Source organism: Oncorhynchus masou, chromosome 18 (genome assembly GCF_036934945.1).
Source record: "Oncorhynchus masou masou isolate Uvic2021 chromosome 18, UVic_Omas_1.1, whole genome shotgun sequence".
Lineage (NCBI taxonomy): Eukaryota > Metazoa > Chordata > Actinopteri > Salmoniformes > Salmonidae > Oncorhynchus > Oncorhynchus masou.
In genome coordinates, this window is record NC_088229.1 from 35,201,085 (window position 1) to 35,227,979 (window position 26,895).

At 43.3% G+C, this 26,895-nt stretch overlaps 1 protein-coding gene across 1 annotated transcript; it reads left to right on the forward strand.

Moving 5' to 3' along the window:
- The first annotated feature begins 8,025 nt into the window (after positions 1–8,025).
- On the forward strand, positions 8,026–24,560 carry lrif1 (ligand dependent nuclear receptor interacting factor 1). Its single transcript, XM_064923109.1, has 4 exons — positions 8,026–8,782; positions 17,473–19,294; positions 19,894–20,157; positions 20,352–24,560. The coding sequence occupies exons 1-4, from the start codon at positions 8,715–8,717 to the stop codon at positions 21,867–21,869; spliced, it is 3,672 nt and encodes a 1,223-aa protein (XP_064779181.1). The 5' UTR covers positions 8,026–8,714; the 3' UTR covers positions 21,870–24,560.
- The last annotated feature ends 2,335 nt before the right edge of the window (positions 24,561–26,895 follow it).

The following is a 26,895-nucleotide window of genomic DNA, read 5'->3' on the forward strand; positions in this document are numbered from 1 at the left end:
CAGAATAACCCACCAACAATGGACCAAGCAGTGTGGTAACAGCCAGCAGCAGCAGCGGCAAAGAACGCAGGACTCATGGACTTGGGAGGAGATTCTGGACGGTGAAGGACCCTGGGCACAGCCAGGGGAATATCGCCGCCCTAAAGCAGAGCTGGAGGCAGCAAAAGCAGAGAGGCGCCAGAGTCCCCCGTCTGTCCTGAGCCGCCAGAGTCCCCCGTCTGTCCTGGGCCGCCAGAGTCCCCCGTCTGTCCTGGGCCGCCAGAGTCCCCCGTCTGTCCTGAGCCGCCAGAGTCCCCCGTCTGTCCTGAGCCGCCAGAGTCCCACGTCTGTCATGAGCCGCCAGAGTCCCCCGTCTGTCCTGAGCCGCCAGAGTCCCCCGTCTGTCCTGAGCCGCCAGAGTCCCCCGTCTGTCCTGAGCCGCCAGAGTCCCCCGTCTGTCCTGAGCCGCCAGAGTCCCACGTCTGTCCTGAGCCGCCAGAGTCCCCCGTCTGTCCTGAGCCGCCAGAGTCCCCGTCTGTCCTGAGCCGCCAGAGTCCCCGTCTGTCCTGAGCCGCCAGAGTCCCCGTCTGTCCTGAGCCGCCAGAGTCCCCCGTCTGTCCTGAGCCGCCAGAGTCCCCGTCTGTCCTGAGCCGCCAGAGTCCCCGTCTGTCCTGAGCCGCCAGAGTCCCCCGTCTGTCCTGAGCCGCCAGAGTCCCCGTCTGTCCTGAGCCGCCAGAGTCCCCGTCTGTCCTGAGCCGCCAGAGTCCCCCGTCTGTCCTGAGCCGCCAGAGTCCCCGTCTGTCCTGAGCCGCCAGAGTCCCCCGTCTGTCCTGAGCCGCCAGAGTCCCCGTCTGTCCTGAGCCGCCAGAGTCCCCGTCTGTCCTGAGCCGCCAGAGTCCCCCGTCTGTCCTGAGCCGCTAGAGTCCCCGTCTGTCCTGAGCCGCCAGAGTCCCCCGTCTGTCCTGAGCCGCCAGAGTCCCCCGTCTGTCCTGAGCCGCCAGAGTCCCCCGTCTGTCCTGAGCCGCCAGAGTCCCCCGTCTGTCCTGAGCCGCCAGAGTCCCCCGTCTGTCCTGAGCCGCCAGAGTCCCCCGTCTGTCCTGAGCCGCCAGAGTCCCCCGTCTGTCCTTAGCCGCTATAGTCTCCCAGGACCTGCCAGAGCCGTCAGTCAGCCAGGACCTGCCAGAGCCGCTAGCCAGCCAGGACCTGCCAGAGCCGCTAGCCAGCCAGGAGCCGCCAGAGCCGCCAGTCAGCCATGAGCCGATTGAAGGAGGTCTTTATCCTAGTGAGATTGCTAAGGCGAACACCGCCATGTTTAGTTTTGCCCAACCTAGGTCGAGGCACAGACATGGTCTCAATGGGGATAGCTGAGCTGACTACGCTGACTGTGCTGGTGGCAGACTCCACTATGCTGGCAGGCTGGCTAACAGCCTTCTCCCTGGCCTGCACCCTATTTTATTGTGGAGCTAGAGGAGTTAGAGCCCTGTCTATGTTGGTAGATAAGATGAGAGCACCCTTTCAGCTAGGATGGAGTCCGTCACTCCTCAGCAGGTCAGGCTTGGTCCTGTTTGTGGGTGAGTGCCCAAAAGAGGCCCAATTATCTACAAATTCTATCTTTTGGAAGGGGCAGAAAACAGTTTTCAACCAGCGATTGAGTTGTGAGACTCTGCTGTAGAGCTCATCACTCCCCCTAACTGGGAGGGGGCCAGAGACAATTACTCGATGCCGACTCATCTTTCTTGCTGATTTACACGCTGAAGCTATGTTGCGCTTGGTGATCTGACTGTTTCATCCTAACAATGTTGGTGCCGACGTGGATAACAATATCTCTATACTCTCTACACTCGCCAGTTTTAGCTTTAGCCAGCACCATCTTCAGATTAGCCTTAACATCGGTAGCCCTGCCCCCTGGAAAACACAGTATGATCGCTGGATGATTCGTTTTAAGTCTAATACTGCGGGTAATGGAGTCGCCAATGACTAGAGTTTTCAATTTGTCAGAGCTAATGGTGGGAAGCTTCTGCTTCTCAGGCCCCGTAACGGGAGGAGTAGAGACAAGAGAAGGCTCGGCCTCTGACTCAGACTCCTTGCTTAATGGGGAAAACCGGTTGAAAGTCTCTGTCGGCTGAATGAGCGACACCGGTTGAGCGTTCCTACAGCATTTCCCTCCAGAAACCGTGAGAAAGTTGTCCGGCTGCTGTTACCGTGCGAGGGGATTTATACTAACGCTACTATCTGTACTTACTGGTGGCACAGACACTGTTTCATCCTTTCCTACACTGAAATGACCCTTGCCTAACGATTGCGTCTGAAGCTGGGCTTGTAGCATAGCTATCCTCGCCGTAAGGCGATTGTTCTCCTGTATATTATGAGTACAGCGACTGCAATTAGAAGGCATCATGTTAATGTTACTACTTAGCTTCGGCTGTTGGAGGTCCTGACGAACCATGTCCAGATAAAGCGTCCGGAGTGAAAAAGTTGAATGGAAAAAAAAGTTGAGGGAAAAACCAAAAATATAAACGGTAATTAAAAAGTAAAAACCATAAAGTTGTCAAGTAGCAAAGTAAGGTTGGCAACAAAACACACAGCAACACGTAAACAAGTCTGCAGGTTGTGACCGGAAATGGCGTCGATAAGAGCAATGGGTAATAGAAATTGTGTCAAGTTTGTGTCAATTGTGTCAAGTTGGCTGGATCCCTCTTTGGCGTTCACAGTGGAGGTGGACGCGTCCGAGGCTGGGATAGGAGCCGTGTTCTCTCAGCGCTCAGGTACGCCACCAAAGCTCCGCCCCTGTGCCTTCTTCTCGAGGAAGCTCAGCCCGGAGGAGCGAAACTATGACGTGGGGGACCGGGAGCTGTTGGCTGTTGTCAAGGCTTTGAAGGCGTGGAGACATTGGCTTGAGGGGGCTAAACACCCTTTTCTCATCTGGACTGACCACCGCAATCTGGAGTACATCCGGGCAGCAAGGAGACTGAATCCTCGCCAGGCAAGGTGGGCCATGTTTTTGACCCGTTTTGTTTTCACCCTTTCGTACAGACCAGGTTCCCAGAATGTCAAGGCAGATGCACTGTCCCGGCTGTACGACACAGAGGAGCGGCCCATGGATCCCACTCCCATACTCCCGGCCTCCTGCCTGGTGGCGCCGGTAGTATGGGAGCTGGACGCAAACATTGAGCAGGCGTTACGTGCAGAGACCGCTCCCCTCCAGTGTCCCTCTGGGCGTTTGTACGTTCTGTCTGCTGTCCGTGACCGGCTGATCTATTGGGCTCACACGTCACCCTCCTCTGGTCATCCAGGTATCGGTCTGATAGTGCGCTGTTTGAGTGGGAAGTACTGGTGGCCCACCTTGGCCAAGGACGTGAGGGTTTATGTTTCCTCCTGCTCGGTGTGCGCCCAGTGTAAGGCTCCTAGGCACCTGCCCAGAGGTAAGTTACACCCCTTACCTGTTCCACAATGGCCATGGTCTCACCTGTCGATAGATTTTCTCACAGATCTCCCTCCCTCACAGGCGAACACCACGATCCTGGTCGTTGTGGGCCGTTTCTCCAAGTCCTCCCGTCTCCTTCCTCTGCCCGGTCTCCCTACGGCCCTACAAACTACGGAGGCCTTGTTCACTCACGTCTTCCGGCACTACTGGGTGCCTGAGGATATAGTGTTTGACCGTTGTCCCCAGTTCACGTCGAGGGTCTGGAGAGCGTTCATGGAGCGTCTGGTGGTCTCGATCACCCCGAGAGTAAGGGCAGGTGGAGAGAGTTAACCAGGATGTGGGTAGGTTTCTGTGGTCTTATTACTAGGACCGGCTGAGGGAGTGGGCGGTGTTCATGCCCTGGGCAGAGATGGCCCAGAACTCGCTTCGCCACTCCTCCGCTAACCTCTCCCCCTTCCAGTGCGTACTGGGGTATCAGCCGGTTCTGTCTCCTTGGCGTCAGACCGAGGATCCTGCGGTGGACGACTGGTTCTGGCGCGCGGAGGAGACATGGGACGACACCCATATTCACCTTCAGCGTGCCGCGATGCGCCAGAAAGCCAGCGCAGACCGTCACCGTAGTGAGGCCTCGGTTTTCGCACCGGGGGACCGGGTCTGGCTATTGACCCGAAACCTGCCCCATCGCCTGCCCTGCCAGAAGCTGGGCCCACAGTTTGTGGGGTCGTTCAAAGTCCTGAGGAGACTGAGGTGTGTTACAGGTTACAGCTCCCCCCCCCCCAATTACTGTATTAACCCCTCATTTCATGTGTCTTTCCACAGGCCGGTGGTGGCTGGTCCGCTCCAGGAGTCTGAGGTGCGGGAGGTTCCTCCGCCCCCTTTGGACATCGAGGGGGTCCCGGCATACGCCAATCGCTCCATACTGGTTTCCCAAGCGTCGGGCGAGGGGCCTTCAGTACCTCGTGGAGTGGGAGGGGTACGGTCCGGAGGAGAGATGCTGGGTCCCGGTGGAGGACGTGTTGGACCCTTCAATGCTGCGGGAGATCCACCGTCTCTGTCTGGATCACCCTGCGCCTTGCCCTCCGGGTCGTCCTCGAGGCCCGTGTCGGCGCGCTGCTGGAGCCGCACGTCAAGGGGGGGGGGGGGGTACTGTCACGGCTTCTGCCGAAGTTGGCTCCTCTCCTTGTTCGGGCGGCGTTCGGCGGTCGACGTCACTGGTCTTCTAGCCATCTCCGATCCACCTTTCATTTTCTTTTTGTTTTGTCATTATTTGACCCTCTGTTCTCCCCATGTCTGTGTGTGGAATTTTTTGTTGTAAGTGTTTTGTGCATTTCTGTCTGGTTGGCGGCGGGTTGTTTCAACCCGTATTTTGCTGTTCTGGGTGGCATTTGTTTTTTGCATCATTAAAATGCTCCGGCTGTTACCCATTTCTGCTCTCCTGCGCCTGACTTCCCAGCTGCCAGTTACACAGCACTTACACATACACTTATAATTCTAACAGCTTTTTTGTTAGTGGGGTATTTAATTGTCTTAAAATACAGCTCAATTTCTTTTTGTAAGGTAAGAAAATGTGTTTTTTTGTTTGTAAATTTACATTTGTGAATATGAAATTTGACCAAAAGAATAAGGAAATTAATTACATAATGTTTCAGCTTATTTCTATCGTAGGTAAAGAATCCAAGCAGTACATCTCTCCACAATAGTGTAAGATCTTCATAAATGTGTTCAATTATAAATCTACTGATGTCTTGCCACAGTTTTCTTACATGAATGCAATACCAAAAAAAGATGCAACACTGTTTCCGGGTGGTCATTACAAAAGGAGCAATTTGAGTTGATGTTTTCCTTAAACTTCTTCATATAGTGGTTGGCAGGATAATATTTATGAATAATTTTAAAGGAAACTTCCTTAATTTTGTTAACAAGTAGGTATGTGTGTGGCAACATCCAAACTTTTCCCCAATAAATATTATCAATAAATCCATTCCAATAAGGCATGACATAAGGTAAAGATGAAGCATCCTGCTGAAACAAGGTTCGTATCGCTATGTTGTTGAATGGACCAAAAGAGAAACAGATCTTTCCTACTGATGAGTCAACAGGGTCAACGGAAGGTAGGCTCTGAGGTCAGGTCTTGACACGTTCCTGAATAATAAAGCAACACCTGAGGGAATGGCATCTGAAACAATTGCAAAATCTTTAGGTGTTTTAGGGACCTTGTCCTCCCTCCCTCCCTCGCCCCTTGCCCCACAAGTGTATACTCGTCAGACGTAATGATACGTCATCAGAAGTATCCACTTAATTTGAGGTCTGAGGGGATAGGGTGTGTCTTTTAATTGTTTGGACTGCAGTCATTGTTCTCTGTGGTTTCTTTGTAGCTGTCATCTGCTTTAGAGAGCTGATAACGCACAACTAGAAGAGGTAGGCTACTGTAGTTGAAGCAGCGAATTCTGTGTGTGAATAATGCAAAAAATATGTGTTTTTAATACAATAGGTAGGCTAACGCATACAAAGCAGAAAGTGGACCGTTTCCAAATAGTCTGTGGGACAACAAAAATATTTTTAACCCAAAGTCATCTGTCTGACATCCCATTCCAGCATCATGAAAAATGATCTCTGTCGGGACCCGCAGTTCCGCAGGCATCCCACGGGAATGCAGCCCTCTAGTGCAGTCAGTATCCAACACCTATACTATACTATCATCATGTTTTAGAAGAATCAGTTGGTGACAGGGGTCCCAGCAGGGTCAGACAGCCAGGGAAGACCAGTCTATGGAGCTCAGGTGAGTTTTGCAGTATTTTAGCAATATCAGTGAATGATACAACGTTCCATCTAATTCCGATGGTGTCCACAAGAGGGCAGCAGTGTATGTGCAAAGTTTCAGACTGATAATTTGAAGTACAAGGGAGATACATGACATTTAGTGTGAAGTCACCCAGGTACATTTGGGAAAATTGTGAAGGAGACATTTACATTGCATTTTTCTGCAAGAATATAGTCAAATCTGTATACTTGGACTTGAGCTTTCTCAGTATTGGTAGCCATATTGTAAGTTCAACATTTGCAAAACACCCAGTTTTCATAACTTCATAACTTCCACATTCTTGCAATTTTTGTTCAGAAGGAAAAGGCTTGCTGTCGCACAAGGTTAGCAGCAAAATTGTGCGACAGGTAGGGTGGTTCCGCATACACCCGTAAAGCCCAGCTCATTGGCTATCTCGCTAGCTTTGTTTGACCCCGATTGGTGCATATTTTACCAAGTTACAGTCAATCAAGTGAAGACCGCCCGTGTCATCGGCGCTCCATGAAGGCATCGTTCTCTGCCCACATTTGGTGTCCTATAGGATATACTACACTCCTAATGATATAGTGAGAAGTCTGGTTATGTTCTAGAATCTCTGAGGAATAAATACGAATGTAATTTGACTGGTTGAAACAACGTTTAGAGTTAAATTTTCACAGATTCCTTTCTTTGCAAATTGAACGAGTGGAAATACAAAATCAATTGTGCATGCTATATGGACCTTTTTAGGATATAAAAAAAAATGACACTTCATATTATCTCTGGGACCCTTGGGATGATAAATCAGAGCAAGATTTCACAATGTAAGTACACATTTCACATTTAGAGATGAATTTATCAAACCTATCACGGTGAAAAATGTGATTTGTTGTTAGGAGCTCTCCTCAAACAATAGCATCGATTTTTTTTCTCAGTAATAGCTACTGTAAATTGGACAGTGCAGTTATATTAACAAGAATTTAAACTTTCAGTCGATATAAGACACTTATATGATATGTCCCGACATTTGTTGTTTCTCTAAAATCTGCGATTGTGGCACGACGCTGCAACTGCCCCGTTGACGGGACACCTATCCTTAAATTAGCATATTTAATATTGATCTCTTACCCAGTTTGATGACTGTGGCCATTTTTGCTTACTTTTTGTTCTAAATAGAGGAAATGAGCTTTAAATACCCCGAAAACTTCTGGGGGAGGACCCTGACCTGATTATGCCTCACCCACTTTGAAAATCAAGGTGGCGCCCCTGACTTCATCTAAACTGCAGTACGGAAAGTGCCTTCTGAGCACAGTGGAAAGCATGCTTCCAGATCGGAACCCTGGCCCCATGACTAGAACACAAGGCTAAAACGTTTTGGCTCATTTCAATAAAATGTTTGGTTTATAAAAGGGCTCGTGTTTCAATATATTCAAGGAATAATGTTCTGCTGCATGTCACATAAATTGAATAAAAATCAGCCACCTCTTTGAATTTGGGGAATTTAACCTGGAAAATTCAAAGATCCCACAGAATTAATGCCCCCGAAATACAGAAAATGGGTTAATCGATTCACCCATTCAGACATCCAATAGCCTAATAAAATAACTATATATGTTCCTAACACACTGCTAGTGCTTCCCTGTAGGCTATTTGCTTCCAGCAAGCAATGAAAACCCAGCCCTGCAAGCTTATAGGGGAGGGGGAGGGGTACAATTAAATAACTGAACATAACATGAGCAATTGCTTCTGCAACGCTTCTAAAAACGGCCCGAAGATGTCTCCAAATCACACCGGAAATTGTATATTGTCCCCGGAAGTTATGTTTTATTATTGTAGCCGTCTCAAGTGGGGATTCAAGATCGTCGATGTTTTATGAACGTTGTTTTGATCTGTTCTGTTCGCTCTCTGGTTTGAATAGAGATGAGAGAAATATACTGCTGTATTGATTTCTACAGTTTGATACAAATACTGGTCTCAATTGACTCTTGCAAACAGCCTTTTATACGCGGAATTCTGATGCTGTTGATGAACTTGAATTATTCAATTTCTTGAATGTGCACCCTGGTAACGTTTCACGGAAGTGTAACGCAAAAAAAAGGATATCTACGGAAATTGATTGACGATAGCTATATGTTATTTAGTCAGTTGGATAACGTTAGTTTTGGAAAGTGACATTATTTTCCAGGAGAAAGTACATCACTGGTAGGCACTAATGTAAGTTAGATGAGTTAGCTATTTAGACAGTCATTTATACAAAAGCAACGTAACGAAGCGTTACCCTGGCCTGAGCTGTTCAATCACTGAGACCGACAGCTCTAGGCTAGCTAGCTAACGTTAGATGGCGCAGCCGTCAACAAACGACGTTACCAGACATTAGATAGCCTACGACGTTACCATATTTTTCTGTCAGGCAAGCATGTAACTTGATATAAACTACAAGAAGGGGTTCCCGCTGCCTTTTGGCGCTTCACACTGCCGACATTGTCTGGTTCGATAGACTAGTTAGCTACCTAGCTAGCTACCTTAGATAGCATGAGTAACTTGAATATCTCATACAGTAATCAAGGCAAAACGATGGCATCTCAAGGCGCGTGTCGCAGGTAAGAATAAACAGTTAATCTGTGTATCAAAACATGTAATTTGAGGATTGGTCTCAATCTTTTTTGAAATGGGTGAATTCAATTGAATTTAAGAAAGGATTACATTGGAATTTAAGGAAGTAGCCTAGCCCTGCCTAAACGATTCAAATGCAATACATTTCATTTAAGGGACAATCTGACAGCTACATCCATTTTTGGATTTATAAATTAATATGTACCCAATGATTCTTGAATATAACTTGTATAATTTAAATACCTCATGAGTTTAGTTAAACTATCCCATCAGAACCCAAAATATTACTCCAAAGTAAATGTAACACACGAATAAAGCCTCAAAACATGGTTAAAACTAGAATGTTAATATTATGGCCAGTCTTTGTATCCATAACTCTATGAATTTGATTGGTTTGTTAGTTTCAACTGCTGATTGCTGTGTTAAAATTAGACAGATTTTAAGACAATGAGATTAGGTTTAGCTATTGTTAAGGATCCGCCCCTTTTTTCTAAATGTCTGTAGCTCAGGCTCTGAACCAAGGTTATGCATATTCTTGGTACCATTTGAAAGGATACACCTTGAAGTTTGTAGGAATATAACACAATAGATCTGGTAAAATATAATGCAAGGAAAAAAACGTATTTTGTTATTTTTTTTTGTACCATCTTTGAAATGCAAGAGAGGCCATAATGTATTATTCCAGCCCATGTGCAATATACATTTTGGCCACTAGATGGCAGCAATGTATGTGAAGTTTTAGACTGATCCAATGAACCATTGCATTTGTTTAAAATGTATCAAGACTGCCCAAATATGCCTAATTTGTTTATTTATAACTTTTTATGTTCAAATTGTTCACTCTCCTCAAACAATAGCATGGTATTCTTTCACTGTAGTAGATACTGTAAATTGGACAGTGCAGTTAGATTAACAAAAATTTAAGCTTTCTGCCAAAATCAGGTATGTCTATGTCCTTGTAAATTGTCTTGTTACTTACAACCTCATGCTAACCGCATTAGCCTACGTTAGCTCAATCGTCCCGTGCAGGGGCCACCGATCTCGAAGAAGTTTTAAAGACCCAGTCTTGTGCAATCAAAATAAACAAATGTACAGTCTGGAATTTGGGAAGCTGTTTGATGTTCATTTAAGTTATTGATATTAAGCCATTGATTCTGGAAGACTAACCTCTATCCCTCTTTTTTTATAATAACCCAAAATATACAAGGTTTTATTACTCCATTGTTTACAAACAGCAAGAATGAAAACAATATACAGTTTCAACATAGGACCACGTTTTAACCATATCTCTTGGATGTAATGGACTGTCAGTCCTTGGCATTTAGAACACTTTCTATGAGAGAGGGATTCCCCAACCTCATCCCTCAGCTGTAGCCTATACCAAAAACAGTTTGTGGGGGTGCGGTAGCTTTATTCCACAGTGCCCAGTTTAAATTAGGCTTTACTGGACAACTTAATGATTTTAAATGAAATAATACATTGGCAATTTATTATTTATTGGCTACCATAATTTTTTCTACAGGATTAGGGCAACATACTGTAATCAATGTCCCACAAGGGTTTGCCTACATCAGGAGTTTGAACTCCACTGAAAGTAGACTGAACTGAAGCTACTCCCCAACAATGAAAGGAAATATTAGGCTATGCAAGGCTATCCATCACATTGCACACATGTATTGAGCTATAACAGAGACTATAACAATGAACTACTGCTCTATAACAATATTGCTCTTCTACTACTGATTGAAGCAATGAGTTTATAAAATCAATTGTCATGCTACAAATTCAAGTTGTAAATATAGCTGCAAGTAGCAACGAAGGCTCCTAGACACAACTGTTTTATTTTATTTGAATACCACACACACTTGATTCAGGGAACATTTTACTGGAAGTGTTCAAATTTTAGCACAATAGCAAAGATGTTTGCAACAGTGCCACCATGTGAATTTATTGTAATATCATTAATACTAGCTACAATCCTTCCTTAGTGCACGCATAACAATTCAAATGAATCTGTTCAGTAAATTTACTGGTGAAGGTTTTATAGCGCCATCAACTGGTTTGGAGTAGCTATGTTTGACGTTGCCACTATTCCTTCACAAATGTGGTCGGGAATAATAGCAGGGCATAAAATGAACACCTGCCAAATGTGAGTAGATTTAGATATTGGTGGGTAAGATTGTCTATTTCACCTGCCATGTTGGCGGGTGGTCAATTTTCAGGGCTTTAGAGTGTGAGCATTACATTTGCAAATAAATAGTCAAAAGTCAAGTATGAGTTAGGAGTGTGAGTTAGGGTTAGAAAAATGCTGCAGTAGATGTTTTCAAGGTATTTCTGCTATTTTGTTTCATAGCTGCTAATCGCACAAAGAAATAGGAAACCTATATCCCACCTCCCAAAGTAACACTGCCTGGCAAGACATAACTTTATGACAATCTGGGCTTGAGATTAGAGGTCGACCGATTTTGATTTTTCAACGCCGATACCAATACCGATTATTGGAGGACCAAAAGTGCCGATACTGATTAATCGGACAATTTTTTTATTTGTAATAATGACAATTACAACAATACTGAATGAACACTTATTTTAACTTAATATAATACATAAATAAAATCAATTTAGCCTCAAATAAATAATGAAACATGTTCAATTTGGTTTAAATAATGCAAAAACAAAGTGTTGGAGAAGAAAGTAAAAGTGCAATGTAAGAAAGCTAACGTTTCAGTTCCTTGCTCAGAACATGAGAACATATGAAAGCTGGTAATTCCTTTCAACATGAGTCTTCAATATTCCCAGGTAAGAAGGTTTAGGTTGTAGTTATTATAGGAATTATAGGACTATTTCCCTCTATACCATTTGTGTTTCATTAACCTTTGACTATTGGATGATCTTTTAGGCACTTTAGTATTGCCAGTGTAACAGTATAGCTTCCGTCCCACTCGTCGCTCAAACCAGGAACACAACGACAACAGCCACCCTCGAAGCAGCGTTACCCATGCAGAGCAAGGGAAACAACCACCCCAAGGCTCAGAGCGAGTGACGTTTGAAACGCTATTAGCGTGCGCTAACTAGCCAGCCATTTCACTTCGATTACACCAGGCTCATCTCTGGAGTTGATAAGCTTGAAGTCATAAACAGCGCAATGCTTGACGCACAACGAAGAGCTGCTGGTAAAACGCACGAAAGTGCTGTTTGAATGAATGCTTACGCGCCTGCTTCTGCCTACCACCGCTCAGTCAGATACCTAGATACTTGTATGCTCAGTCAGATTATACGCAACGCAGGACACGCTAGATAATATCAGCAACCATGTGTAGTTAACTAGTGGTTATGATAAGTTTAATGCTAGCTAGCAACTTACCTTGGCTTACTGCATTTGCGTAACAGGCAGTCAGTCTCCTTGTGGAGTGCAACGGTCGTTATTGCATTGGACAAGTTAACTGTAAGGTTGCAAGATTGAATCCCCGGAGCTGACAAGGTGAAAATCTGTCTTCTGCCCCTGAACGAGGCAGTTAACCCAACGTTCCTATGCCGTGATTGAAAATAAGAATGTGTTCTTAACCTCTTGATACTCCCCACCCCGGATCCGGGATCGTGAATAAAGCCTCAGGCTCATTAGCATAACGCAACATTAACGATTTCTGAAAATCGCAAATAAAATGAAAATAATGCACCTGCTCTCAAGCTTAGCCTTTTCTTAACAACACTGTCATCTCAGATTTTCAAAATATGCTTTTGAACCATAGCAAATCACTAATTTGTGTAAGAGTATGCTAAGCTAGCTTAGCATTTTGAGTAGCATTTAGCACGCAACATTTTCACAAAAACCAGATAACCAAATAAATAAAATCATTTACCTTTGAAGAGCTTCGGATGTTTTCAATGAGGAGACTCTCAGTTACATAGCAAATGTTCAGTTTTTCCTGAAAGAATCTTTGTGTAGGAGAAATCGCTCCGTTTTGTACATCACATTTGGCTACCGAAACGAACCGAAAATTCAGTCACCAAAACGTCAAACTTTTTCCGAATTAACTCCATAATATCGACCGAAACATGGCAAACGTTGTTTAGAATCAATCCTCAAGGTGTTTTTTCACATATCTCTTCATTGATATGCAGTTCGTGGAAGCCTGCTTTCCCCTCAGAATCGCATGGAAAAATACCAGCAGCTGAAAAAGACGCACCAACACAAAGACAATATCTTTGCAGTTCTGGAAAATTCAGAGTGTTTTCTTTCCAAAGCTATCAATTATATGCATAGTCGAGCATCTTTTTGTGACAAAATGAACGGGAACGTTTTTCATCCAAAAATGAAATTGCGCCCCTAGAGTTTCAAGAGGTTAACTGACTTGCCTAGTTAAATAAAGATTAAAGGTGTAAAAAAAAAAAAAAAAAAATCTGCAAAATTGGTGTCCAAAAACAGATTTCCGATTGTTATGAAAACTTGAAATCAGCCCTAATTAATCGGCCATTCCGATTAATCGGCCGACCTCTACTTGAGATATTGAGAGAGTGTTTTTCAACAGAACATTGTACAAATGGCAGCAACATGCTGAATTGTGAGTACAACGAACATTTGAATATTAAAATGATATGCAACAGCTGTAGACAATAGAACATGGAAATTAAAACAATTGTTTCATTGTCAACCGTTGAGGCGAACCATGGCTGGGATGGCACTAAAACGGAAACGCTCAGTGCTGCAATGATTCAGTTCCAGTTTAGTTGAGGAGTTGGTCTCAACTAAATTGTGGTGGTAGGGATCGGATTTTAGATAAGCTCTTGCGATGGATCTTTAGAGACTATCCCTGCATTTGTGGAGTGATGGTAGGTCCAGATTGGTGCATGCATTTGAGTAGGAGGTGTAGTCTGTGCCCATGACGATGCATACTGCTCTTCTCTGGACCCTCTCGATGGTGTCAGACTTTTGGTTAGCCCTGCATGCCACACTGGGGCAGCATATTCCACCGCTTGTCGGACTTAGGTGGTGAATACCATTACCAAGTCCTTCTTAGGGATGTGTAAGTGTTTAAGGCGTCGGAAGAGGAACAGACGTCGGCTGGCCTTTTCACCGATGTGCTCTACCTGTGTTGTCATTCTTAGAACGCCTTGAATGAAGATTCCTAGGATCTTGATAACCTCTACCTTCTAGAGTTCTGTGTTGTTGATTGACAGGTGGTATTGTGGGTGGTGACTTAGTGAAGTGCGCATGGAGCATGTGTCTCCCCACTGACCACTTCTCCAGGTCAGCCAGGTCTTCTTGAATGGTGCAAGTGGATTTTGGTGTTCTTGTTTCTAATAAATTAAGGTAATCCACAAATGTCCATTGCTTGACTGCTGATTTCCTGGCTGCACTCATGTATGCCGTAACATTCAGCGGACCAAGCAGAGTTCCTTGAGGTAGGCCAAGAGATTACTGACAGACAGCATACAATGATACCTCACCACCTGTTGTCTATTGGAGAGGAAGTTGCATATCCATCTGGCGAGTGATTGTCGAAGCCCAAGCTCTAACATCCTGGTGGTGGCAAGGTTGTGGCAGACACATCTAAAGGCTTTGCCAAAGTCAGTGGTCACCAGGGAGCAAGTGGAACTATGCTTATCCTCGGACTTGAAGAGCTCTGTTGGTTAGACCCACCAGACAGTGTGCTGTTGCTCAGCCTTGCAGACATCTGTACTGCTGGGTGTCTATCTGGGGTAGTCAGAACACATTCTGTTATAAAGCTCTCAGCTACTTTGCTTGGTGATGTAGTGAGCCGTATTTCACTGATGGAGGGTGGTTTGGTTTTAGGAATGGGGACCACTATAGCTTCTTTTCAGGTATGATGCCTTCTTGTAGAGAGAGGTAAGAATGCCAGACAGTGTTCTGCTCAGTTCATATGCAAACTCCTTTATTAGTCTGTCTGGGATTTCATCTGGATTTTAAAATAAGTTTTATTTTGAAACAGTATGGAGCACTTTCGTTCCAGGTTCTGTTCCTTGAAAAAACCCGTATTTTTCTGGTTTTTGGTTCTGTTCTCTGAACCGGTTACAATCCCTGCTTTTGATAGTGCTTTCTTAATTGAATTTTCTGTACCATGTCTATTGTCAGGTTCCCTCAGTTTGGGAGAGGTTGGCTAAGTCTTTGATATTCTTATGCCACTGGGCAGGATCTTGCGTTTCCAGTAAAAAAAATGTCCCTTGCACCTTATTCCTTAATTCCTTCCATAGGGTTGTGATTTAGTTATGGAATGCTCTCTGCCGGTCTCTGACCATTGCCTTTCTCTCTGGGGTTATCCATGGCTTATCATGGAAATGGAGCCAAGCGGATTTTTTTGGGAAGTGATCCTCTATTTTTCATTGTAGAGAAGCATACATGGCAGCGAACTTCTCTTTTGGCATCTGACTTTGAGGTGGTGGGTCTTAGTGGTGGGAGGTGATCCACTGCCCAAATGAACAAATGAACATGAGTCTTGCAGTGGCCTGAATACCTTTCTGACAGTATGATTTTTTGACCTCTTCAGTATAAGTTGTATTGAAACAACACTGTGGTCACTTGTGGGTCAGAAATAGCAGGTTCAGAGTAGACGGATGATAGGTGGATGATCATCAGTTCAAGAATATTTTGCCCCCTTATGGTTTTATGGATCTGCTCAAGATTGTGGCCTCTACACAGCTTGTCCATGCTCACTTGATTAAAGTCACCACCAATGATAACTTCAATAGCAGGGTGTTTTACTCGCAGGGAGTCAACAGGCTACCAGCTGGGCAATGACTTGTTCAGCATAGGGTGAGTCAGGTGGAGAGTACACTGCAACACTTGTGAAGACCTGGGCAGTCTGTATGGTCTTGTATGAATTAGGCTTTAGCGATATACCGTATACCGGGGTATTCTTAAATATAGACTGATTTTCAATACAGTCCCTGGGCCCCCTAAAGCTCTAAGCCCCCCGTGTCGCAGGGGCTTTTGTGTTGCATGCAACCTCACTGCTTATAACTTAAGTTAACCATCTACCTCCCGGGTGGCGCAGTGGTTAAGGGCGCTGTACTGCAGCGCCAGCTGTGCCATCAGAGACCCTGGGTTCGCGCCCAGGCTCTGTCGTAACCGGCCGCGACCGGCAGGTCCGTTGGGCGACGCACAATTGGACTAGCGTCGTCCTGGTTAGGGAGGGCTTGGTCGGTAGGGAGCCCGTACGGGAGTTGTAGCGATGAGACAAGATAGTAGCTACTACAACAATTGGACACTACGAAATTGTGGAGAAAACAACTTTTTTTGCCACTCCCCCTCATTCCTTTCCTCAGAAGCGCGGGAGAAAGTTGTAAAGCCCTAAATGTCAAACATTTCAGTGGGTGAGTTGCCACTAAACCATGTCTCAGAAATGATTTCAATGTCAGATTTTGATTCACTCATTCTCCACTCAGACTGTGCATTTGATAAAAACACTGAGTGTAGACAGTATTTACTTTCCTTGGGTGTGTGCTTTTGCAAAACTGGTTGAAGGTGGGGGGGGTTGTACACTCAGATCAGAGGAGGGTCTATCTATATCAAACAGTTTGAATATAGCCGGAGTTATGACCTGCTTTCTTCCCTCTCTGGCCTCCTCTCTGGCGAAGTATATCCAGAGCCTTAACGAAATCCTTGAAGTCCAAAGTAATGGGTGTCTGCCTCTTTTGAAAACTTGTTAAGAATGTCAATGAGTACCTCTGGGATGCTGAGCAGGTTTATGAAGTCTGATTAACCAGTTTAGCATTTTTAGATAGAATTTCTATATATTTACCATCTATACTTGATAATCTACCATAAAATAAAAGTTGACGTAAAATGTGTACATAGAAAACAATTATAACTATTCATTATAGATTAAATTAGCAGGAGTAAACAGTCAACGCTGCAATACGAAGCCATGGCAACCACAGAACTATATGGACATTCAATATGGTACCATGGCAAACATGGAACCATATGGATATTGGCCCCATTGGCTTGCCTGGCTACCCATCCACATCGCCCCGGCCAACTGACGTTTCTTCTCCAGGATTATTCTGGATTTGCCTGCCTCCCCTTATGATTTCTAGAATGAGAACACATTCTGATTGGTCCCAGAAACCAATGGGTTGGGCCAGAGCTGGCGTACATGATGATTCTTTTATACTCTGGATCGTCTCTAACAAATCTAACCAATCGCTAATGTACACCCCTCACACAAATTATTTCAAAGATGGCAGTTTCAGACTAAATGTATGTAAGAATCTATAGAGCAGCGGAATTACATTCAGGATTTGTCATCAGGCAAGCTTCCAGCCACCACTATAAATAATAATAATAAGCTTTTCAAAGATCCAAAGATGCTTTAGAGGTTATTAAAGAAACACAAGAATCAAAAACCTATACAAAAACGTCAGACTAAAGACAAAGGAAACATATAAAACAAATAAGTAGGAAGTGAGATTCAACAAAAGGAAAGTGTGTGATGTGTCAATGCATGATTAAGCGAGCAGCTGTTCTATACAAGCAAATCTAACTGCATTGATTTGATCTCAATTAAGAGGTGGCCTGTATTGATCGTCTATTGTATCAAACACAAAGGCCTATTTTTTTTATAGGGACAGATGATCAAAACGCTCAAGAAATTGATTTTAATTGCCCGAACTGTCTTGCTGTGAAATGCTTATGTATGACATTTTTCCTTTTCAGTGGGACAGGTGTCTTTTACCAAGCGATGCCAGCTGTGGGAACTGATGGGAGAAATGTTATGAAACTGATCCCTGTTCAAAAAGTAAACGGACAGTTTGTTCGATCACCAACAAGCACTATGAGGGACATCTCTGAACCTCAACGAGATCTTACCTTGGATGTGCCATCAATTTCGAAGATTAACATGTCTACTCTGGGACCCACAGCTAAAGGACAATCGGTGAATAAAAGGTCATTTTACATGAGTACCTCTCAAAATCCAACCAATCTGACAGGAATATATAAATCAGTGAGCATCCAGACTCCTATAGTAACAACAAAAGTAGCCCAAAGTGCATCCTTGACATCACCTGAGCTAACACTTTTGAATAAGGATCAGCTGCCAGTCACTGTGAAATCTCCAGCGCTTCCAAATGGACAATATCTTCAAATTCCTCCTAATGCTCAAGTGAAAACCCTTCCAGCATCCGCACTCCCCCCAGCCATAAAGAGGCAGATATTTACTTCATCAACCAGCTGTGCCTCAAATTCGAATTTGCCAATGGTTCTTTATGTGTCCCCTGTCCAAACCATGAAACCGGGTGGTACTCCATTATGTCCAACATTTCAGAAGGCACCCCTCTCCCTCAGCCTACTTCCAAGGCCATCTGGCCAGACACATTCTAAATGCTCATCATCAGGCTCAACACCGTGTTCTACTACTGCTAAGGATGGCAAAAGACCGGTCACTCCTATTAAGTGGGTGATTGAGGAGGCAGATGGCTCACCTGCTCAATGCCTTGTTCCTGTGAATTCCTCTTCTATGACCTCAGATATTTTGAAAACTCTGGCAGAGATGGAAAAAGCCACCAAACCCTGTGAAAACGCAGCAAAAAAGTGTTCACCTTCCCAAGAGAGTCAGACAAGAATTGGCCAAGAGAAGGACAATGCCTTAGTGATGTACAATGGGAAGGTGTATTTTGTTGCCAAGAAAACCCCTGAGCTTTGTAACCGACCATCAAAGCCCTTGGAGGCCAGTAGGAACATGGGTGACTCCACCACACAGGCAGCAGAAAGTGTTGGATTCAATCAGAGAATCAGCTTACCACCCTCCCTACCCTTAAGCTCCTCACTTGGATCACAATTTTCAAATAAAACCAGACCAGATCCTAAACACATTGTTATACCAGATGACATCATTGACCTCTGTGACGATGATCCCCAAGATGACCTTACATATCAGGCAGTATCAACAAGGGACGTAACAAGGCAACCTTTCAGACAGTCTGAAGTCGATGAGGATGAAGACTCCAATGTAATATTTGTCTCATACCTTCCACCCAAAACAGTGTCTAAAGTAGCTGAAGAAGACAAGGAAATGGCTCATATGCTGAATGACTTGGAAGCTGAACAAGAAGTGTTATGCAGTCAAGATCATTTGAATGGCCAGATAATGGATAATCAGAACAAAGTATCTGGCCTGTCAATAGAAAAGTGTCAGAGCATTGCCACTGCCCAAGACATGGCAGGCTGTCAAGGTAATGCAACAGGCCAAGAGTTGAACTCCCGCCAGCATAACATCACTGGTCAGTATAGGAAAATTCTTCAAAGATTTCATGGCCGTGCAACTGGAATCCGAATAGAGAACATTCAGGGTAATGCCACGAGCAAGGAAATGGGAAGCAGTCATCCCAGTGCCTCAACCCAAGAAATGGGGAATGTCCAGGATGATGCCACTGACCAGGGAATTGGAAACAGCCAGCACCATCCTGCCACGCAAGAAATTGACAACATTACTGGAAGTACCTCTCTCCAAACAGAAATGGAGACTCACAAAGAAAAGGTAAGACAACCCATTACTCAGATTACTACATGATCAGTAGGATAACTACACTGAACAAAAATATAAACGCAACATGTAAAGTGTTGGTCCCATGTTTCCCAGAAATGTTCCATGTGCACAAAAAGTACACACATTTGTTTACATCCCTGTTAGTAAACATTTCTTATTTGCCAAAATTATCCATCCACCTCACAGGTGTGGAATAGCAAGAAGCTGATGAAACAGCATGATCATTACACAGGTGCACCTTGTGCTGGGACAGTAAAAGGCCACTCTAAAATATGCAGTTTTGTCAAACAACACAATGCCACAGATGTCTCCAGTATTTAGGGGGCAAGGAGTATTTCTGTTTGCAATAAAGCCCTTTTCTGGGCAAAAACGCATTCTGATTTACTGGGCCTGGCTCCCCCAGTGGGTGGACCTCTGCACAGTCATGTGAAATCCATAGATTAGGGCCTAATACATTTATTTCAATTGACTGATTTCCTTATATAAACTGTAACTCAGTACTATCTTTGAAATTGTTGCATTTATATTTTTGTTCAGTACAATAAAGTAAACTCACCAAGGCTTTTAATCTTGATCATTCCCAATTTTAGAGCTCATTAGATCCCATCCCTGAGCAGCGGATTTCTGTGTTGGACATGGGATCCTTGGAAACTTGTGATCGCCTGCTGAAACAGATGTTTGGGATCACATCTGATGTGAAAATATGTTTGGAGAGGATTGACGCTAAACCCAAGGCTATCCCTAAGGCGTTTCCTCGGATTGGGACCACAAACAAACGTACCATAGAGGCTATTCGCAAATTGTTACAGGGATCAAACATTTTGATAAAAAAGAGGGAACACAAGGAAACAGAGGTAACTGATGATTTTCTACTTTTCTAAAACTTACTAATGCATGAGGTACTGTTGGTCTACCTTAGCCTAATAGATTGTCACGATTGAATTTCGAGACAAAATGTATATTGTTGTACCATTAATTTGAACAGCATTTTCAAGATGTATTACTGTATTTCCCCACTCTATAAATTAAGCACCTTGATGTTTCACAGGTCTCTGCAACTAGGAAGGATGGTAGTTGCCCAATAGATGCTAAAAGACAGAAAATAGAAAATGTTAAAAATGCATCTGAAAGTTTAGAAAACACAGAGCCTCTCACCAGTCCAACTCCTCAGCTGGAAAAGCAGCCCCTCACCCGTCCAACTCCTCAGCTGGAAAAGCAGCCCCTCACCAGTCCAACTCCTCAGCTGGAAAAGCAGCCCCTCACCAGTCCAACTCCTCAGCTGGAAAAGCAGCCTCTCACCGGTCCAACTCCTCAGCTGGAAAAGCAGCCCCTCACCCGTCCAACTCCTCAGCTGGAAAAGCAGCCCCTCACCAGTCCAACTCCTCAGCTGGAAAAGCAGCCTCTCACCAGTCCAACTCCTCAGCTGGAAAAGCAGCCCCTCACCAGTCCAACTCCTCAGCTGGAAAAGCAGCCTCTCACCAGTCCAACTCCTCAGTTGAAAATGCAGCCCCTTGCCAGTCCAAGTCATCAGTTGAAAATGCAGACCCTCGCCAGTCCAAGTCCTCAGTTGAAAATGCAGACCCTCGCCAGTCCAAGTCCTCAGTTGAAAATGCAGCCCCTCGCCAGTCCAAGTCCTCAGTTGAAAATGCAGCCCCTCGCCAGTCCAAGTCCTCAGTTGAAAATGCAGCCCCTCGCCAGTCCAAGTCCTCAGTTGAAAATGCAGCCCCTCGCCAGTCCAAGTCCTCAGTTGAAAATGCAGCCCCTCGCCAGTCCAAGTCCTCAGTTGAAAATGCAGCCCCTCGCCAGTCCAAGTCCTCAGTTGAAAATGCAGCCCCTCGCCAGTCCAAGTCCTCAGTTGAAAATGCAGCCCCTCGCCAGTCCAAGTCCTCAGCTAGACATCTTATCTGATGCTGAACATATATTTGGCTATGAGGAACCGACTGTCAATTATCTAATTTCCACCGCAGTTGAAACAGGGGTCCCTTCCAAACCTCTGCCAGAAATCAATCCAGTACATATTTCAAAAAGAAGCTCAAACTCACCCGTTCCATCTGTCCACCCACAAACAAACGCTGAAGCTATGGATTGCGCTCCTGGGCCCTTCTGTGGCACAGCAAGCAACATAAAGCCGAACTCTAGAAGAAGAAGGGGAAAAGGGAAAAGATGCACAGCGTGTCCGTGTGGGGTGACTGGAACACTAGTACAACAGAAAGCAATGAGCTCATCATCCATTTCACAAGAGGAGCCTAGTTCATCTAAACCACCAAACACCAGGTCCTCAGGGAGCAGTACCTTCGCAATTGCAAAATCAGCTAAACGAAAGGGTAGAAAGTCCACAAAGGCTCAAATGGAAGATAAAGAGCTAACATCTGTGGAGATCCAATGTCCTTCAACTGTGAGTGAGCAGGGAAGTAGTACGGCTGGAGAGATCCCATCCAGTTATCTCTGCTCTACAGCACTCATGGACCCTGAAGAAATCAAGCGTCATGAGAGAATCAAACGACTGAAAGAACTCTTGAAGGAGAAGGAGGCTGCTCTTGCAATGATTAGAAAGAACATGGGCTGAGTTGGACTGAATTGTTTTCCAAAATCCAATGTGTTGCATTGCATAACTTCAGCCTTGTAGAACTCTTATTTGAGTTGTCATATTTACAGTTAATTCAGAAAGTATTATCCTAAAGTCGATTAAATAAATAAAAATCCTCATCAATCTACACACAGTACCCAATAATGACAAAGCGATAACAGGTTTTTAGAAATGTTTGCAAATGTAGAAAAATGAAAAGTATTTAGACTCTTTACTATGAGACTCGAAATTGAGTTCAGATGCATCCTGTTTCCATTGATCATCCTTGAGATATTTCTACAACTTGATTGGAGTTCACCTGTGGTAAATTCAATTGATTGGACATGATATGGAAAGGCACACACCTGTCTATAAGGTCCCACATTTGTCAGTGCATGTCAGATCTGGGGATGGGTACCAAAAATGTCTGCAGCATTGAAGGTCCCCAAGAACATAGTGGCCTACATCATTCTTAAATGGAAGGCGTTTGGAACCACCAAGACACTCCCTTGAGCTGGCCAAACTGGGTAGAAGGGAGGTTTACATTAATGTTACTACAAATGTATTATTTAGTTGAATATATCCAACGATTTTGTGCAATAGGACTTGTATAATGACAACTTAGTATAAAATGTGTGTATTTGGCTTTTTGTGATGACTGCATTTGTAAGCACTTTGTATGCTATCAAAATAATAAAGTCAAGTACGAGTCACATTAACACGTGAACTTTGGCAGCCCTAGTCTGAATACTTATTTAAATGTTATTGGTTTTTTTAGGTTTAATACACTTGCTAACATTTCTAAGTCTGTTTTTGCTTTGTCATTATGGGGTATTGTGTGTAGATTGATGAGGGTAAAAAAATATATTTAATCAATTTGAATAAGGCTGTATCGTATCAAAATGTGGAAAAAGTCAAGGGGTCTGAATAGTTTCCAAATGCAATGTATGTCATGTTTTATTACCTGCAGGAAATGCATTTCTTTTCTGTATTGAATGTTTAGTCCCAAAATACAATAATTCCAGTGATAACATGTCATTTACATTTTTATGACAATGTTCCGAGGTTTTCCTGTTTTGTTCTAGAGGGGTAGGTATTGAGTATGTTGATGCATTGACTAAGCATCTTAAGATATGTTTTCTGAAAATATTTCAATTTTACTGATTAGCATTTTTACAATGTTTGTATTTCTGCTTTTGCACCTAGGTTTTCTATTTGTTCTGCAAAGATTGATCACAATTCTATCCACAAAATGCATGCAGATACTTGTTGGCTCCCTTTCAGAGTAATTTATTTTATAATGGACTAATGTAATATTAACATATGGTTAGGTAGGCATAAGTGTTTTCCTGTCTACGAATAAAAATATTGTAACTAAAAAAATGTAATAAATAATATTGTCAGTAGATGGCAGTGTCGTTGGATTCTATGGAGCTGCAAGAGGAACTGCCCCTCTTCACCTTCAGACTCTGCTCTCCTCTCTACACCCCGACCCAAGTACTTTGACCTGCCACTTCTGGTCTCTTGGCCATCCCACCCCTACAGGATGGCAGCTCCTGCTCAGCCCAGTCCATCTCTTCTCTGTCCTGGCACCCCAATGGTGGAACCAGCTTCCCACTGAAGCTAAGACAGCAGAGTCCCTGCCCATGTTTTGAAAATGAACTGTTTAAATAATCCCACTGCAGCCCCCTGTCCCCTCCATCCAAGAAAAGCCTTTCATGACCTAAGACTCGCACTGCACTCTTCCCTCTTACTAATCAAATGTATTTATATAGCCCTTCTTACATCAGCTGATATCTCAAAGTGCTGTACAGAAACTAGCTCTGACTTTGCTGATAGCTATGAGCAAAACTGTACTTACTGTGATATGGGGTTGTCCCAACTAGCTATCTTAAGATGAATGCACTAACTGTAAGTCGTTCTGGAGAAGGGCGTCTGCTAAATGACTCATGTGTAGGCCTGGACTCACTCAATGGAACATGGAACAGAAGGGTGGTTGGAGAATGACTATTTTATTGAAGTTTTCTACATTTAGACTCCAGGACTGTTTTGAAAGGCTTGAGTATATTTTACAGAACCTGGTGCACATATTCTGAAAATCCTCAGTTTAATATAGAGTACTTTTTTGCTTTATATGTGTTTTGTATTAAATAACATGTTTACATGTTACTACAAATGTATTATTTAGTTGAATATATCCAACGATTTTGTGCAACAGGACTTGTATAATGAAAACTTAGTATAAAATGTGTGTATTTGGCTTTTTGTAATGACTGCATTTGTAAGAACTTGTGCACTATCAAAATAATGTACAGAGCTTGCTAAAATGAAAGAAGTGATACACCCAAGTGTAGGGCTAGTGTAGACTATACCTAATATGTTTTATAACTCACCCAAGATAGACAACAGCCTTTCACAATGGACAAAATAAGCAAGGAGGTGGGCAGAGCCAAGCTTGAGCTAGCGAGAGCCTAACTACAAGTATTTGCATATTTCCGTTAGGGAACGCCTACTCTGCAGTAACTCAATATGCCCTTGTACTCCTTCTGAGCAATGCTTTTTGAAACATTGGCAAAGGGTAAAGTCTACAAAACTAAATCCACTCTGTTCATAACAGATTCTAGTTTTGGAAGCAAAACTTTATTGAGATCAAATGTTTCATCGATAAGAAAAGTAAAGTCTTGGTCAGTATCCATCTCGCTCCATCATGCCGGCCACTGGGCTTCTTCTCAACACCATATTTGATAGTGTATGGAAACTCCAACCGGATACTTCACATTTATTCATCTGGTGAAATACCTGTCTCATTACTGTGACTATACTGTATGTTTTCACTGGCTCTGAAAACAGCCCTCCTAGTGGACACAGGAAGTTACCACCACAGTGACTGCAGTGAATAGTCAGTGATACACCCACACCCTTTAACAATAACCCTTAACATTTTACATTTCAACTAATTGAAAGGGGGAGGGGGGGTAGTTAAACAGCTGTGTTTTTCAAAAATTTTACAAATAAATGAAAAAATGAAATGTCTTGAATCAATAAGTATTCAAACCCTTTGTTATGGCAAGCCTAAATAAGTTCAGGAGTAAACATTTGCTTAACATAAGTTGCAAGGACTCAGTCTGTGTGAATAATAGTGTTTAACATGATTGTTGAATGACTACCTCATCTCTATACCTCACACATAAAATTGTCTGTAAGGTCCCTTGGTCGAACAGTGAATTACAAACACAGATTCAACCACAAAGACCAGGAAAGAAAACGGTGGTTTGATTCATTCTGAGAATTGCCACATTCAGTTCTTCAACCCATGGTAATGTTGGAAGGTTAGTGTACATATAATTATAATAGGGAGAATAGTGTACAATAGTAGGCTATAGCCTTGTCTATTGCCTGCACTAACCATGGAACTGTGTGATGACAGCCAAGTATTGCGCCATGTATCTCTTTAAAACTTATGGCTTGGTCTGCGCTCTGCTCCATAACGATTTAATTAGCCTACATTTTTATATTATCAACTGTTACTAATGATCCTCAGCAACAACCACATTGCTGTGACAGCATTTACAGAGGAAGCAAATTAATGTAAATTAAACAATGTAATTTAATGTAATGCTAATTTAGGCTATACAACCAAAGGAAATTAACACTAAATTGGCAATTGAATATGTGTGGTTATTAGGCCTACTGAAGGTCGATACTGATAGTGGCTAATATTTAACATGATAGAAATAGGAAACAGAATGCCGGGGTAGCCTATAATTAAGTCATTTGAGAGAGCCCATCCCTGCATGTTAAAAGGCTGTACAATTTAAATTCTGCATAATGGCACATTATTTCTTAAACTTTACTGTGGGAAAGTTGATATGTTGATATGCTTAATTTTGCTGCCAAATGACTGGTTTCACATTTGTCTCCTGCGATTATGAGGTAAAATACAGTATATCTAGAACAAGGGTCATTTATATTTACAATTTCCTTATCCAAACGGATTACTCATTTACCTAGCTCTTATCAAGTTGTAAATTACAGTGCATTGAGAATGGTGTTATTTCTACCAGAAAAAATTAAGTAGGTGCTTTTTCCACTCAGAACCGGTAGGTGCACAAGACCTTATTCATGGTTTCCTGATGCGTAAAGGTGGTGGAATTATTCTGGAATTAAGTCAAGGTCAGAATACCATATATCTGTAGCAGTGGAGGCTCCTCAGAGGAGGAAAGGGAGAAATATCCTCAGTAAATTTCAGAAGAAAAAAATGGTGAAACATTAAAAAAGTTGTAATTTTTAGATTAAACTATACTAAATATATTCACATCACCAAATAGTTGATTAAAACACACTGCATCAGATAATTTATATTGTACTGAAAGCATAAGCTACAGCTAGCTAGCACTGCAGTGCATAAAATGTTGTGAGTAGTTGACTCAAAGAGAGAGAAACACAATAGTTTAATGGTTTTGAACAAATTCAGTTCTTTAAAAATCAAGGTGAAGCCAGAGAGATGTATTTTCTATACTTGCACATGCAGCTAGCTAGTTTAGCCTAAACAAACACTCAGCTCAAACAGAGGGATGCTATGTTAGCTAGCTGGCTATGGCTTTCCAACATTGGAACTCTTCCAAGTCAAGGTAAGCTTAATTTATTGTTATCGGGGCCTGTCAGTATAACTGCTAAACTGCTTGCTGACTGTACACTCTACTGTATGATTGTGGCAGGTTTACTAACGTGTTGGTTCTAGTAGCTATGTTGACTAGCTATGACGTTAGCTAATATGGTTACAACGATAAACCATGTTATGGTTTTTTTGCCTGGTCACAGATAGCTCGTGTTGTGCACTGAAGTCCACACGTAAAGGGAAAAGGTAAGAGGAGCAGAGCGCATATATGAGAGAAGGAATTCTACAACAAGTAAAATGATCATGCTGTTTGTATGTTACTGCTATGAAAGTTCATTTTTTATTTAACCTTTATTTAACTAGCCAAGTCAGTTAAGAACAAATTCTTATTTACAATGACTGCCTACC